General features: G+C 42.8%; 1 protein-coding gene and 1 long non-coding RNA gene across 2 annotated transcripts; both read left to right on the top strand.

The window, feature by feature from the left end:
• Positions 1 to 379: 379 nt before the first annotated feature.
• LOC115530023 (uncharacterized) lies at positions 380 to 2,943 on the top strand. Its single transcript, XR_003973684.1, has 3 exons — positions 380 to 533; positions 1,292 to 1,381; positions 2,231 to 2,943. It is a non-coding gene; the product is annotated as an uncharacterized LOC115530023 (long non-coding RNA).
• Positions 2,944 to 8,387: 5,444 nt separating this feature from the next.
• On the top strand, positions 8,388 to 13,286 carry pnp5a (purine nucleoside phosphorylase 5a). Its single transcript, XM_030338807.1, has 6 exons — positions 8,388 to 8,644; positions 9,079 to 9,248; positions 9,435 to 9,538; positions 9,772 to 9,947; positions 11,607 to 11,797; positions 12,399 to 13,286. The coding sequence occupies exons 1-6, from the start codon at positions 8,622 to 8,624 to the stop codon at positions 12,614 to 12,616; spliced, it is 882 nt and encodes a 293-aa protein (XP_030194667.1). The 5' UTR covers positions 8,388 to 8,621; the 3' UTR covers positions 12,617 to 13,286.
• The last annotated feature ends 563 nt before the right edge of the window (positions 13,287 to 13,849 follow it).

Raw genomic sequence — 13,849 nt, 5'->3', positions numbered from 1 at the left:
GTGTGTGTGTGTGTGTGTGTGTGTGTGTGTGTGTGTGTGTGTGTGTGTGTGTGTGTGTGTGTGTGTGTGTGTGTGTGTGTGTGTGTGTGTGTGTGTGTGTGTGTTGTAAAAAATGATTTTTTGGCCCTGTAATTATTATTTCAATTATGTATATAAATTCTACAAAGAAATCCGAATAAAGTGCTTTTACTTTAAAATACCCGTTTTAATGTAGTGCATTACTTGGTGATTGTTTGTAATTATGTCTACTCAGTTTTGTATGTAAATTGAATCATTCGATCCAAGTAATATTCACTAAACCAGTTCATTGGCCTAATTAGTTGATATTTCCAAGTAAAATGTACTTGATTGATATCAGTGAACCTGGCAACTTTCACGAACATTCGGAGCATGACGTCAAAGCCCCTCCCCACATTTGAACGGTCTTTCGTCCGAGACGTGCTGTACTCCAGTGACAGTCCAAGTTCCACATTTCAACTGGGTTGGCAGACTTTGTTGAATGAGATGGGGAAGAACGTGAATGAACCACGAAGGTAAGTTTTAAGCGAAACAAATGTTGTACGTTCCTGTTGGCTCACCTACTTAAGTCAGTTTCTCCGCACTGAAAGCAGATGCGGCTGCGGCGCTAACAAATAGTGTATTTTCCTGCTAGCTAACTTTGCTAGCGCCACGAGGTATGTCCAGGGTTTCCGACAGCACTTTACAGCTTAGGCGGCCGCCAAAGCAACACATGCCTGCCCCCTTAACTAGCGTCTTCAAAAACAAAAACGGGCTGAATTTCAGCGTGGGATTGTGCACAATTTAATTTATGCCTGCAAATCCAACACTTATTATGTGTGGAATTCCCGCACACATTTTACAGCGATGTATGTTCAACCAACGTGCACTGTGAACCACTGTGTCCGAGTGTCTTGACTTCGACCCTGAACACACCTGTAGATCTGAACCTCCCGCTAGCAGAACACACAGTGCTTTTACATGGGATAGCTTGGATTAAACCTTATACCGATTTTGCTACTCGAACGGACCTTTAGAGATCGGATAATGGCCGGAGCATGGGTGAATCCGCTACCCTAAGTGGCGCTGTAGCCCTTTCATACAGTGGTTATAGAACTTCTGGTTGACCCCTACTGTAAAAGATGTATGTTAAGTTGCACACTTCACGTTAGAATGCAGTTGCAGGCTTACATTCCCCATGGGTAACTTTCTGTTTCCATCTATACGTGCTGTGATGTATGTATGCTACATATGTTATGTATTCTCTGCAATAAATTCTTTTTGTGTTTACTAGCATCATGTCTACGGCAGAAGGGACATTATCATCCGTTGCTTAGTTGAGTATCTTGGAGAGAGTGGAGAGGAGCTGATCAAAGACTATCAGGTATCTGATGATAATCATGACCATATTAAAATGATTGTCTAACCTTATAATCTGGTGTTCACTTGTGATGTTTTTTAAAAGACTCAAAAGGCTTTTAACTGATTTCTGAAATTATTTTTATGCTCTTACCCATTTTTTTTTAAATCATATTTAATCTTTATCTTATCTAAAAACTTTAAACTTTAACCCTTAAGTGTTCTTGGGGATATTTCCAGCCAACCTGTTTATTTAACAAGCCACGTTTTGGCTTTCGGAACATCCACAAAGTAAATAATTTAAGAACACTTAAGGGTTGCCTTTTGTCTCTATTTAACGATCACTTATTAACTTTATTTTATGAGCAAAAGAGTAATTTAATTAATACCTTTTTTATAACCTATTTTAATTACTCAGTTTTCAGCACCAGTGTTTCCCCCATGGGGACCTTCCACACTGGGACTAGTTCTGGTCTACCAACACGGGTGCTCCAGCCTGGATAGCTCCAGCCTGGGTGGCTGGAGGGCTCTGCACCCTGGGTGGCTGGAGGGCTCTGCACCCCTGTGTGGAGCCTCCTGTCTGCCCGGGCCAGGGTGGTCACTGTGGCGGCACTCCCTATGGTCGTGGGCGATGACCCCTCTCAGTCTGGATGGCCCCCAAAAGTGACTTTCTTTGGCTCAGGGTCAGCCTCTGTGAAGCACGTTGTGTAACTTTATGTATGAAAAGTGCCATATGAATATTGTTGGATTTGAGTACACTAAATTGAGTATACCTTTTTTGTTTTTATTTTCAAGTTTTTTTTCTCTTAAGCTTTTCTTTTACTTGGAATCGATTTTTAGTTTGTTTCTCATTGTGCCTTATTTGTTTTCACAGGACGTCAGCCAAGAAGCAGTGAAAGAGGACTGCAGTAATCACATGATGCAGATCAACGTCATCCATCCCAATGTGGCACAGGAAATCCAAGATCCTGTGTATGTGTCAGTCATCATCAAGTGTGACAAACGCTTGCCTCCTGCTCATGGGTGTCATCTATGCTGTAAACTTAAGTTACCCACTTAAACTGAAATATACGTTTGAAGTATTTCAGAAGCTGTTTCTTGAGCTTGACGTCATTACAATGTCACCAAAGGTCCAGTTTCTTCACAATAAACTTTTAGCGTGAGCGTTCCAGTGCTATTTGTGCTTTTGTCCAGCACAAACAATCTCTTTACTTTTGTCATTTTTCTGACTGAAATTTCAAGTTTTGCTTAGTTTTTAAGTTATTTCTGTCCTGAACATCCTGAGAATGTCTGCAAAGGTAGCCATTGCAGTTTATGTATGCATTCTTTGCTGTTCTGAAAAGTCAACTGTAACACTGTATTCGTTTGTATGCTGGAATATCAGTCCTAAAGTCAGTGGGAGCTTTGTCATTCCGCATTGAATTTTTCAAATCCTAAACGGCTTTACTTTTGAGCTTTTGTGTGTGTGTGTGTGTGTGTGTACACTGTTTTCAAATTTGCTAGCAGGAAGTTCTGTGTGGTTATGTTATGTATTTTAAATACATCTATGCCATTTCAAATGTGAAATAAAAGTGTATTTCAAGCATCCCTTAAGCTGCAAATATTTGTTTCTGGAAAATATTGAAATATTAGAATAGTAAAAATATTTACTAAATTCAATTAATATTAACTAATACATTCCTAATAAATATTACTTAATGATTACATAAAATATAACAAAGAAAAGATGAGTAAGAAACACAAAGAATCATGAGCAACGTTTACTTGGGTTTTGTAATTAGATGCAATGGTAATCTGAGTGAAAATTACAATCCATAGGCAAGTATTGTCAGTGCAATTTACTTGTGAATTTTTCATAAAAAATAAGTGGTTCTAGTAAGTAAATATCACTTAGAAATAGCCTGAGTAAAGATTACTAGCACTTTCTGTGTGGAAAAATATGCCTTAGTTTTTTTAAGTAAATGTCACTCCAAATTTCTTTCAGTGTGTGTGTGTGTGTGTGTGCGCGCGTGTGTGTGCGTGCGTGCGCGTGTGTGTGTGTGAGATGTCATACCGCCCGTCCCTTTTCCCTATTTTCTTGATGCAGTATCATTTGTTACCAGCAGAGGTCCTGCGAGGTCTTTCTCAGTGCGAAACGACCATTTAATTGGGTTTCAAAAACCAGCAGGCCTAAACATAATGTTTAACACAACAGAGAGTTATTTGAGAGTTCAGACTTTCAGATGTTAGCGATAAGATTCCCTTTTGGTAGACAATGGCCGAAAGATTTTCATTGTCCAACTGTTTCAGTTCACATAGCATAGGTTTATTGCACAGTAGGATATCTAGTGAAATTCTTTCGAAATATTTATTCGAAATTTGTGTCCAATAATCAAGTTTTTCGTTTGTCTACGCTACGTGAAAATAAAAATGAATCTACACGTAGGTTACATATAGCCTACCTTAGGCCCTTCTGTTTGTGTCTTAGCCATCATAAAGCGGTGGACAGTGTGTGGGTGGTGGCTGGTGAGCAGGCTCAGTCTGACTGATAGACTCTGGGGCTGTGTGAGGCTTGTACCTGTAGTGACAATCAACAATCAAAGCACACAGGTTAAACAAGCCGTCACGACACACACTCGGGATAGAGTGGATAGATGTGAGGAGGTGACACGCTGCTTACGGGATTAATAGTGAAACCCTAAGAGTCACGCTTAGTTTTTGGTTGGCTATGGTGACCCTGCTGAGATTCCAGTTTGATGGTTTTATTTGTGAATAACCAAAGGGTTAATTGCATCCTGTTCACTATTAACCGGTGACAAGACGGTAGTCATCGGACATGACTTGTGACGATTGTCACATCATGTATCAAAAATAGTTGTCTGACCCACAGTGTAACTACCCTCAATCTTTAGTTCGGAGGGACACTTGAATACTGAATTGCTTGTGAATGTGTATGTCAATACAAACAAAGGCAACCTAAATCTAAACTCTTGAAGAATACCCAGACACGGTTTCCAACTAACATCTATCAGGTCTGTAGTTAATCTAATTCTGCTGCACGCGGTTTGGCCTGCGTCCCTCCCTTGAAGACAAATCAAATGTGCTCCTAATCCATCACAGCACATGCTAGTTATCCACTCACGCCGCGACTGGAAATTAAGGAGGCAGCCCTTTTAATAATTACACACACTTGTTTAGTGTGTGTGTGTGTGTGTGTGTGTGTGTGTGTGTGTGTGTGTGTGTGTGTGTGTGTGTGTGTGTGTGTGTGTGTGTGTGTGTGTGTGTGTGTGTGTGTGTGTGTGTGTGTGTGTGTGTCTGTGTGTGTGTGTCTGTGTGTTTTGTGGATTAAAATAAAGAATTAAAATGTGTGTGACAGTAGCAATGGAGACCAAGTGTGTCCTGTTCCAGTCAGCATGGTGACCTGCCGACTAGGCTACTGTCGGTCACGGCCTCTGTTGTTGTTGTTGTTGCCACAACACCTGTATGCCTGAATATTGTTTTATATCGTCCACATGCTGTTAAGTTGTATATGATTGTTATTTTTCAGTTCTTTAGCATAGACATAATTATACTTTCTTGCGTTTGACGTGGGAGGAAAAGTTACAAAGGTTTTACCCCTATATTCAATGACAATTGGTTTCTAGGGGCTAGCGGTTGCTAAGGGTGACCACCAAGAGTGCCAGAAGTAACGGGCAGGCCATAGGGGATTCTGTCAGCACTCTGGTAGAAACGCTGTTGCAGCCAGCAGGGAAACAAACAACAACAAGGCACATATTTTGTCATTTGAGAGAAAAAAGGTTTTGTAAATACCAGGATAGGATAGAGCCGAATAGCATCCAAAAATACCTTATTTTATAAACAAACCCACAGAAGTAGTGGTTGTGGTTAAGTATCAGAGTCAGAGTCTGTTTAAGTGAAGCATGTCATCCCAGCATCATGCTGAGGAAGCATGGGACCGTGGGACATCAAATTCCATAGCTTCACGTTAGCATGATCCACATCAGAGATCACAAGGGGCCGGCGATGGAGGCCCGCGTTGCCCGCGGAGCTCGTTCTACCCCGCCCCCGAGCGTGAACTCAGCGGTGCGTGAGGAGCGGAGTGATTTGATCTGGACTGCTCTGGTTTGATTATGGATTTGAAACTACATTAAGTAAGGCAGAAGGTGAATCTACACACAATTATTTTCCGCTGCATGTTTTAAGAGGAGGCCGCAAACTTAAGCCTCACAATCACCCAGGTATCTGTTGAATATTTAGTGGGACAACGAGGCCTGCTATTTAGTGAGGAAGCGTCTTGTACAATGACGGGGGATATGGTTAATAAATAACATTGGTGGGATTGCTATGATAAACTCAAGGTTAACTCACAATCAGGACCTTAGCCATAGCTGGCAACGGGCATGACCACAGTATGTATGGGAAGCCTGTGGGCATCAAGGACCCTGGGTTAGATGCTGAGAGGAAGGGGGGGGGGGGGGGAGTGGAGGAGAGAGAGATAAGAAGAGAGAGGAGGGGGAGAGAGAGAGAGAGAGGGGCGAGTTAACCCGATTGGGTATTTTATGCTTGTGTGTGTGCCATGCGACACACCGTGACCGTAGGTTTTGTTATGTTTAACATCCCATGGAGAACTTGTGAGCTATACCTACAGGCATGGTGGGATCAGCAAGGAGTAAAAGCTCCGTCCTGCATTTTGCACCCCAGACCGTTGTCATATAAGTGCACACACAGCTTGAGTGACGATGCGATTATTTGTCAGAAGGATTTGCATTTCTTACATTGCTCAGGCTATTGTATTCATTTGTGTTTCAGAGCTGGAAATGTCATAGGTCACTTTTGCAGTTCAATAGAGAGGACACCATAAACTAAGCAGGTTTTCTGATTTTTCACAACGGGGTAGGAGGGGGTAAACAGCCAAGTAACTCATCATCATACATTGGGGCATTTACTAACTAACTAAAGCTAGCTGTCGAAAAGATCAGCGGTAGCGAACTGCTCCGAGTTAGTGCATGCTTAACCCAGTTAGACTGGTTACTCTGCGTCCGCCATCCATGACATGTGTTGCGAGCTGAGCACAACCACCCCCCCCCCCTCTTTGAATGGTCAAGGGATGTATAATAAATATGTTCATGTATATTATAGTAAAAATAGGCGTCAATATAGAATCTAAAGAGTGCACCCAAAATATTAATTAAAATAACTCCATGTACATCATTACGTTCTGAATGACATTATGTTCCGATTTTTTAAGCTTCTTTATATCTTCAAAATATAAGCTGTTTGACGTGCTCATAATACTTTTTCGCAACGTTAACCAGTGAAGTTTTTTTTGTTCTGACCATGTCCCACTTTCAGTCCTGCGATTGGTTTTTGCCAGCGAGGTCAAAACTGTTGACAACAGAAAAGAACACTAAAAACTGTTCTGAGCAGCTAAAGCCAGTTGTTCTGCATTAGCCAACACAGGAGAGGGAGGGGGAACACTTTTGACCTGGTATCCATCATAGTCACTCAGACATTCTGACATAACATCCGGAGTAAAGGGTGGGTGTGTTGACTAATCGGGGTACGAAAGTGCGAAAACAAAAACAATGTTACAGATGATCATTATTGTGCAGAGCAAACAAACAGGTCAGGTCAGCCTCCTTATTGGCCAGTGCAGGGGTGTGTCATCAGGGCAGAGAGATCCAGAGAGAGAGAGAGAGAGAGCGTGGGTGTTTTATGCTTGTGTATTTACCATTTGACACACACAGACTTGAAGGTCTCATTATGTTGAAATTCACACGGAGTGAGCTAAACATGTGAGTTAAACATGTGAGCTGAACTTGTGAGCTAAACATTCTTCTTCAGCTTCCCAAGGAAAGATGCATGACGGGACACACTAAGACTGGAACGTAGGCCTACATACATTTCATGTATCACACACTGAGACGAGGACACTGGAATGTAGGCCTACATTCATCACTCACTGAGATGATAACGTACATGAAGAAGATAACTTTGTTATTTTCTTAACATGTATCACACACTGAGACTGGAAAGTAGGCCTATATACACTACATGTTACGTAGGCCTATGCGTAAAATGTTAGACACACACTGAGACTGACTCATTTGAATAAACTATAAATAACGTTACACCGACCCACACACAATGTATAAACCACACACACACACACACACACACACACACACACACACACACACACACACACACACACACACACACACACACACACACACACACACACTCAAGGAAGTCATACCTAATCAAGCGACGGTTGCACGCAAACACAAAAGACAAAAACACACAGTGCTTCAGCGTGAGATAGCTTTGACACACACCTCCGACCACAGGGTCTAACAACCTTGGTCAACTGTCAATAATCCTTGTTGTGGCAAATGGCCCGACTAGTACGCACCTACTATTGATACAGTTTTGATACTATTGCGGCCGCACTGCCCACTGGCAGGTGATCCACTTGCAACCCTCACGGTCACCAAGCGGTCATTTATTATTTGTGCTATATTAATATTTTGTTTGATAATTTGTTGATATAAAAATTAATCATTAAACAAAAGTGTTTCAATAAAATACGACCGTTACGTGCATTTAAAGGTAGGCTAATACCTGAAACTGGTTAGTTTCATGATTTTTTTTTGTGAATGTTTTTGTTTTGAGTTCACCTAGCTGTTGATCGGTTTTTACTATTGTAATCTTCATATTTAAAAAAAGAAATACAAACCTAGTTTTATGTGACTGTGCCTGTGCATGACGTTACCGATTAGAGGACCCTTCATGGCATGTGACCATGTCCAATTCAATTTCTAAGTTTTATTTCCACTTTTCCACAATACTTCGACAGACAGAACAAACTCCAACATCTCCACAGTGGTTGTTATATTCTTAATCAAATGATTCATAACATAGAGAGGAAGGTAGGCGTTGATGGAACGATAGCATGACTGACGTCAGTGTTGTAGTGAAGGTGTGTCAAAAGCGGGGTAAAGCCAACCAATGAGGACGGCCGCATGTGGGGTAGGGATGTTTGTGGGCGGGAGAGCTGGCGACATCCAAACCGATATAGTTGGCAGCACCACGTTGCGTCCGCAGAACATCCACTGGTGCTTAAAGCCTGTAAAATTATAATTAGCAGGACTTGAAAATAAGAGAAGGACGCTTTCTTTTTGGATATTTTCTTCAACGTTATTTTTCCGCTTGAAAGTTGTTTTTGAAGAAGCTTTACTTTATATAAAGAAGATAACTTCGTATACCGGTCTTTAACATCGAAAATGTTTCCAGATTTAAACACGGGGTGAGTACAGTATGCCTGACCTAACTGATTTAATTCATTATAATGTCCTCGGAAGACATGTGTTCATTGAGAGAACATAAAATGGCCCGCTCCAGATTGCATCATTCACCACCTGCTCTAGTGTGTGTACTGGTCCGCCGGGGGAATCGACCACTGTCTCACAGTCCAGCCGGTCACGTGATCGGATAATGGAAGATGCGTTGTTAACTGTCGTTGAATATCTGTTCTCCTTCGCGCTATTGGCTGAAGTCTGCCATTTGAAAGTCTAAAATGCAATATATATGATGCCATTAATTTAGGCTGATGTTTTTATATGTAGTCTTGACTTAAACAGAAGATCCTCATTGTGTGTGATATATATAAATATATATATATAAATATATATATATTATGTAATAAAATAAATTAAATGGATGAAATTAATTCTTCTGCAGGTTTACCTATGAGGACTGCAAGGCCACCGCGGACTGGCTTTTGGCCCAGACGGACGTCCGCCCACTGGTAGGCATCGTGTGTGGCTCGGGTCTGGGTGGGCTGGCCGACATGCTCAAGGACCAGGTGGCCTTCAACTACAAGGACATCCCCAACTTCCCTCAGAGCACCGGTGAGAACGAAGCAAAACTCCCCAAACAATCGAAACAGACCGACAACCATCTTGGTGTAGTTTCATACCTTGTCGATTGTTTGTGTTTGGGGTGGATCTTGAGGGGTGTGGGTGGATCTCGGGGGGGTGCGGGTGGATCTTGAGGGGTGTGTGTGTGAGGCTAAGTTCCCCCTCTCTGTGTTACAGTGCACGGCCATGCCGGCAGGCTGGTGTTCGGGACCCTGAAGGGCAGAGACTGCGTGTGTATGCAGGGCCGCTTCCACCTGTATGAAGGCTACCCCATCCAGAAGGTACGGTAACCCACATAGGTCAAACCGCCCAAACCCATCCGTGACATAGAATACTTATGTGTGTCTTCGTGTAGGGTAGACCCTATTTGTTTCAGCATGGGAGCAATGCATCGAGTTAAAAGTGTGTGTGTGTGTGTGTGTGTGTGTGTGTGTGTGTGTGTGTGTGTGTGTGTGTGTGTGTGTGTGTGTGTGTGTGTGTGTGTGTGTGTGTGTGTGTGTGTGTGTGTGTTCAGATCACGCTGCCCATGCGCATCTTCAAGCTGCTGGGCGTGGAGACGGTGATGCTGACCAACGCGGCCGGGGGTCTCAACCAGGACTTCAAGGTGGGCGACATCATGATCATCAAGGACCACCTCAACATCCCCGGCTTCGCAGGCAACCATCCCCTGGTGGGACCCAACGACGAGAGGTAGGATACAGGTTTAAATTATTTTATTTGGATCTACAAGCAAAAAAAAGATTTCTTTTTTTTTGATCCAAACATTAATTAGAAGGTTTCAATCTGAAAACTAACCAGACACTGAATGTGCAAAATGCTTAAGAACGCAGAGGAGTAGAGATGAAATGATGATGGTTTAGCTGAGGTTAAAGCATTGCATATGACAATATGGCATTCAGGGACAGACAACACAACGTCTCTTCCAGATGTGGAGGCTGCCTATGGTCGCTGAGACTGAGCAGAATTTTAGAACTCTTTTCGCGTCAGCCTTTTGCAGTCCACCCATCTGCAAACCTCAAACTAAGACACGCACACACACACACACACACACACGCACAGAGACACACACACACACTCAGAGACACAGAGAGAGTGTCTTCGGCTCGTTGAGTGCGACTTTAACTGAATCATCCAGTCCTGGAGCTCCTTTTTTAGAAAGGAATTGAAAGGAGGTGGTCTGTGGCTGAAGGTCATTATGGAGAGATTGGAGGCAGTTGGACTCATGCGCCGCATATTAGAGAATGAGAGTCAGATGTGGTGAACAGAGTGCACTTACTGTGGTGTTTCGACGGCTCTACCTCACGTTGAGCAGATGGCACCTCATTAATTTAGGATTCTATACTTGGGTCAATACAGAATGCCTGGGCACAGACACACAGACAGACATATGCACATACTGGACCACGGCTATCACCTAAGGAGCTCGTATGGGGTTGCATTTTGGAGTTGCGCGGTCTCAGTAGCGAATCGCGACCCTTAAACCGTTGCTCTCTGACCCCCCCCCCCCCCCCCCTCCCTGTTGCGAAAAAACCGACCACCAAGCTAGTTTACTGAATCCTCTCTACTGTAGCTGAATGTGTCCTCTCTATAGGCAAAAGTTACCTATGATATTCAGGCTCTGAAGCAAAAGTGAATACGCTGGTCCAGTCTGAGCAATGCAACGAGCAAACAGTTATCACCAATTCTAAAAACAGCTATCTAAAGCGAAATGCAAGTCATCCTGACAAATAATCTCATCTTTACACAAGCTGTGTGTGCACCCCAGTGGAATATGTAGACTCATATATATGTATATATACACAGACATATATACAGACAACGGCTCGGGGTGCAAAACGCATGACGACAAGCACAAATCAAACACTATGATTACAGTCAAATGTTCGGTTAATTTGTCATTCACGGGTTGAAAGGCCTTTCAAAAGCTTTGGTTTTCTGAACCAATTTTTACTCTGGTTTGGGTCTCCCTGTTATTAACTCATTTGTTTTAAAAATTAACCTAGAAAACGGCATAAATAACAAGTCTGAAACAATGTTAGTTAAGTTATTAGCGGGGTACCGGGGTTAGGGTTAAGGTTAGGCCGTTTTCGAAAGGTTTATTTCCTCAGAAACATTTTCGTTTAAATGTTGAATTGTCAATATATGAATGAATAAAGTAAATGTGAATATCTAGAATATCTTTAGCGGTCTCTGAGGGCCTATGGGCCCTCTCGGCTCCCCTCTGCACGGTGGTCTCAGGAGCGGTCTCTGTGAGCCGACAACGCTCCCGAACGTTCCCCGCAAACCGGCCTCCCTGAGTCCCCTCCTCACCTCTCTCCTCCCCCCTCTTCTTCCCCTCTCCCTGGGCAGGTTCGGCGTGCGCTTCCCCTGCATGTCGGACGCCTACGACCGGGAGCTCCAGCAGCTGGCCATGGATGTGGGCCACGAGCTTGGCTTCACCGACTTCCTCCGCGAGGGGGTCTACTGCATGCTGGGCGGACCCTCGTTCGAGACCATCGCCGAGTGCCGCATGCTGAGCAAACTGGGGGCCGATGCCGTCGGTGCGTTTCATTCAAATGAATAATCTTTATCCATTTATTTTAGGCTTTGTACAAATGCTTGAAATAGCTCACTAAACATACTACGCTCTGTTAGACATGGGATAAAGACATGTGACATGTTAGAAATGGGAAATTCGGCCTCTTCCGACATCACAAGTGGGCGTGACCATCTAGTCGTATGACGGATAAATGAGCAACGTTTGCTACAGTCCACTGGGTATGCTGGTACACTGAGTGCAGATATTCAAAAGAGCTTGGAACGGCTAAACATACTCAGTCCTGTTGGTATAATATGTCACCTTTTAAATATTAGCCAATCTCTTGAACCTCTGGGAAGAATGAGCCAGAACGTGTTCTCGCTCACACATTCTCACACGTTCGTTGAGCCAGAACCGCATGAGCCAGGGCGTCAATGAGCCAGCACGTGTTCTGGCTCATTTTTCCCAGTACGCGGTTCAAGAGGTTAAACGTGTCAACGTGGCGGTTTTAAAACGCGCACCTGCGTCACTATACGACGGTGTGATGTCACCGCCGTGCACCGCGTGTGCCCGTTTCACTGACCTCCCCCTCCGTCCCTCCCCCTCCGTCCCTCCCCCTCCAGGCATGAGCACAGCGCACGAGGTGGTGGTGGCGCGGCACTGCGGCATGCGCGTCTTCGCCCTGTCCCTCATCACCAACCTGGCGGTGATGGACTACGACAGCGAGGAGAAGGCCAATCACGAAGAGGTACTGGAGTGGGGCAAGCAGAGGGCGGAGCAGCTGGAGAGGCTGTTCTCCGCGATCGTGACCCGCATCGAGCACAACAACAACTTTGTTTGAGCGACGCGCACACCAATGGGTCATGGTTGTTTTATCTTACTGTTTGTGGTAGTCCTTGTTGTGCATGGTTTTATCCGGTGGGCTTTCTGAAGGGGGGCTTTTATCGTGGTGGGTTCCAGGTTTCGGGGGGCTGAGAGGGAGCTACGTCGTCGCGGTTTTGGGCCAGAAGAGAGAAAAGAAAAAAATTGTGAAATCCCTGGTTGAGTACTCTTGTGTCTGCGAATGGAGGTCGATGTGGTGTTGACTATCTGAATGATGATCGATGTGAGAAAATAATGCTTTACCAAAAGTATACTGAAACAACAAGTCTGTGAAACCAAACAGCGTTTTCAAATTGGGTTAAAGAAAATCAAAAAAGAAGAGATCTTTTTATTTTATTTATTGACTTTTTCTAAAGAGTGAGCCTTTGAGGCTTGGTTTTGAGTGTGAGTGATCGAGGGTGTTATTGTGTGAAAGATAGCAATGGTTGAACTTATGTTTATACATTCCTGCACTAGTATGTATTCTTTAAACCAACTCTTCTCTTATTTATGGTTAGAATTATGCTTCATATGTTTAACTTAATATCGTCAGGGCTATTGTAAATGTTTAATTTAACAACCATTTATTTGAAAGTGGAAACTATTGTCTTTATTATAAATGTTATTAAAGTTTATATTTATTACATAAATGTATCCATGTTTTTTTTGAACAGCTGATGAAGTTGCATTAAAGTAATGGCAAATAGTGAATTCATCTTCAATTCAAATTTATCGTTCCTGTATGAATATGCATTAGAAATATATGAATAAGTTATAAATTATTAAGATGAGATAATGGTTTGTAAGATAATTGATAAAGCATAATTTAATTATCTAAAAAATATTTATAATGTGTTGATGTTTCATGATTATTAGTTCAGGTTGTTAGAAAGCAATAGTTAAGTCTTTAGTGCAAGCTCATCTAAAATAAGGACTATCTATGCCTTACTTAGCATTAATAAATGACATATAAGTAAGTATTTAAGTTTATAAAGAACTCAAGTCAAATATTTTGTTGATCAATCCTGCCATAGTTTATTAATGTAGTTAACTAATGAGGTCTTGAAGACAAGGGAGTTGAAAGTAGGCCCAAACCAATGGCTTTAAATTATTTTATTTCTATTGGCATTATTTTAGTTAGTTTGTAATGGAAGCATGACATGAGAATTAGTAAAGCACATGACGTGAATAGGAACGTCAGATGATGGCCTAG

The sequence above is a fragment of the Gadus morhua genome, chromosome 17 (assembly GCF_902167405.1).
Source record: "Gadus morhua chromosome 17, gadMor3.0, whole genome shotgun sequence".
Lineage (NCBI taxonomy): Eukaryota > Metazoa > Chordata > Actinopteri > Gadiformes > Gadidae > Gadus > Gadus morhua.
This window is presented reverse-complemented; position numbering and strand designations above follow the sequence as displayed.

What these genes read in the sequence shown, in the direction of transcription:
- pnp5a (XM_030338807.1), top strand. Translation starts at nt 8,622, where the DNA reads ATGTTTCCAGATTTAAACACGGG. An exon ending in AAGGCTACCCCATCCAGAAG is followed by an intron (nt 9,539 to 9,771) that starts GTACGGTAACCC and finishes GTGTGTGTTCAG; the next exon opens with ATCACGCTGCCCATGCGCAT. An exon ending in GTGGGACCCAACGACGAGAG is followed by an intron (nt 9,948 to 11,606) that starts GTAGGATACAGG and finishes CTCCCTGGGCAG; the next exon opens with GTTCGGCGTGCGCTTCCCCT.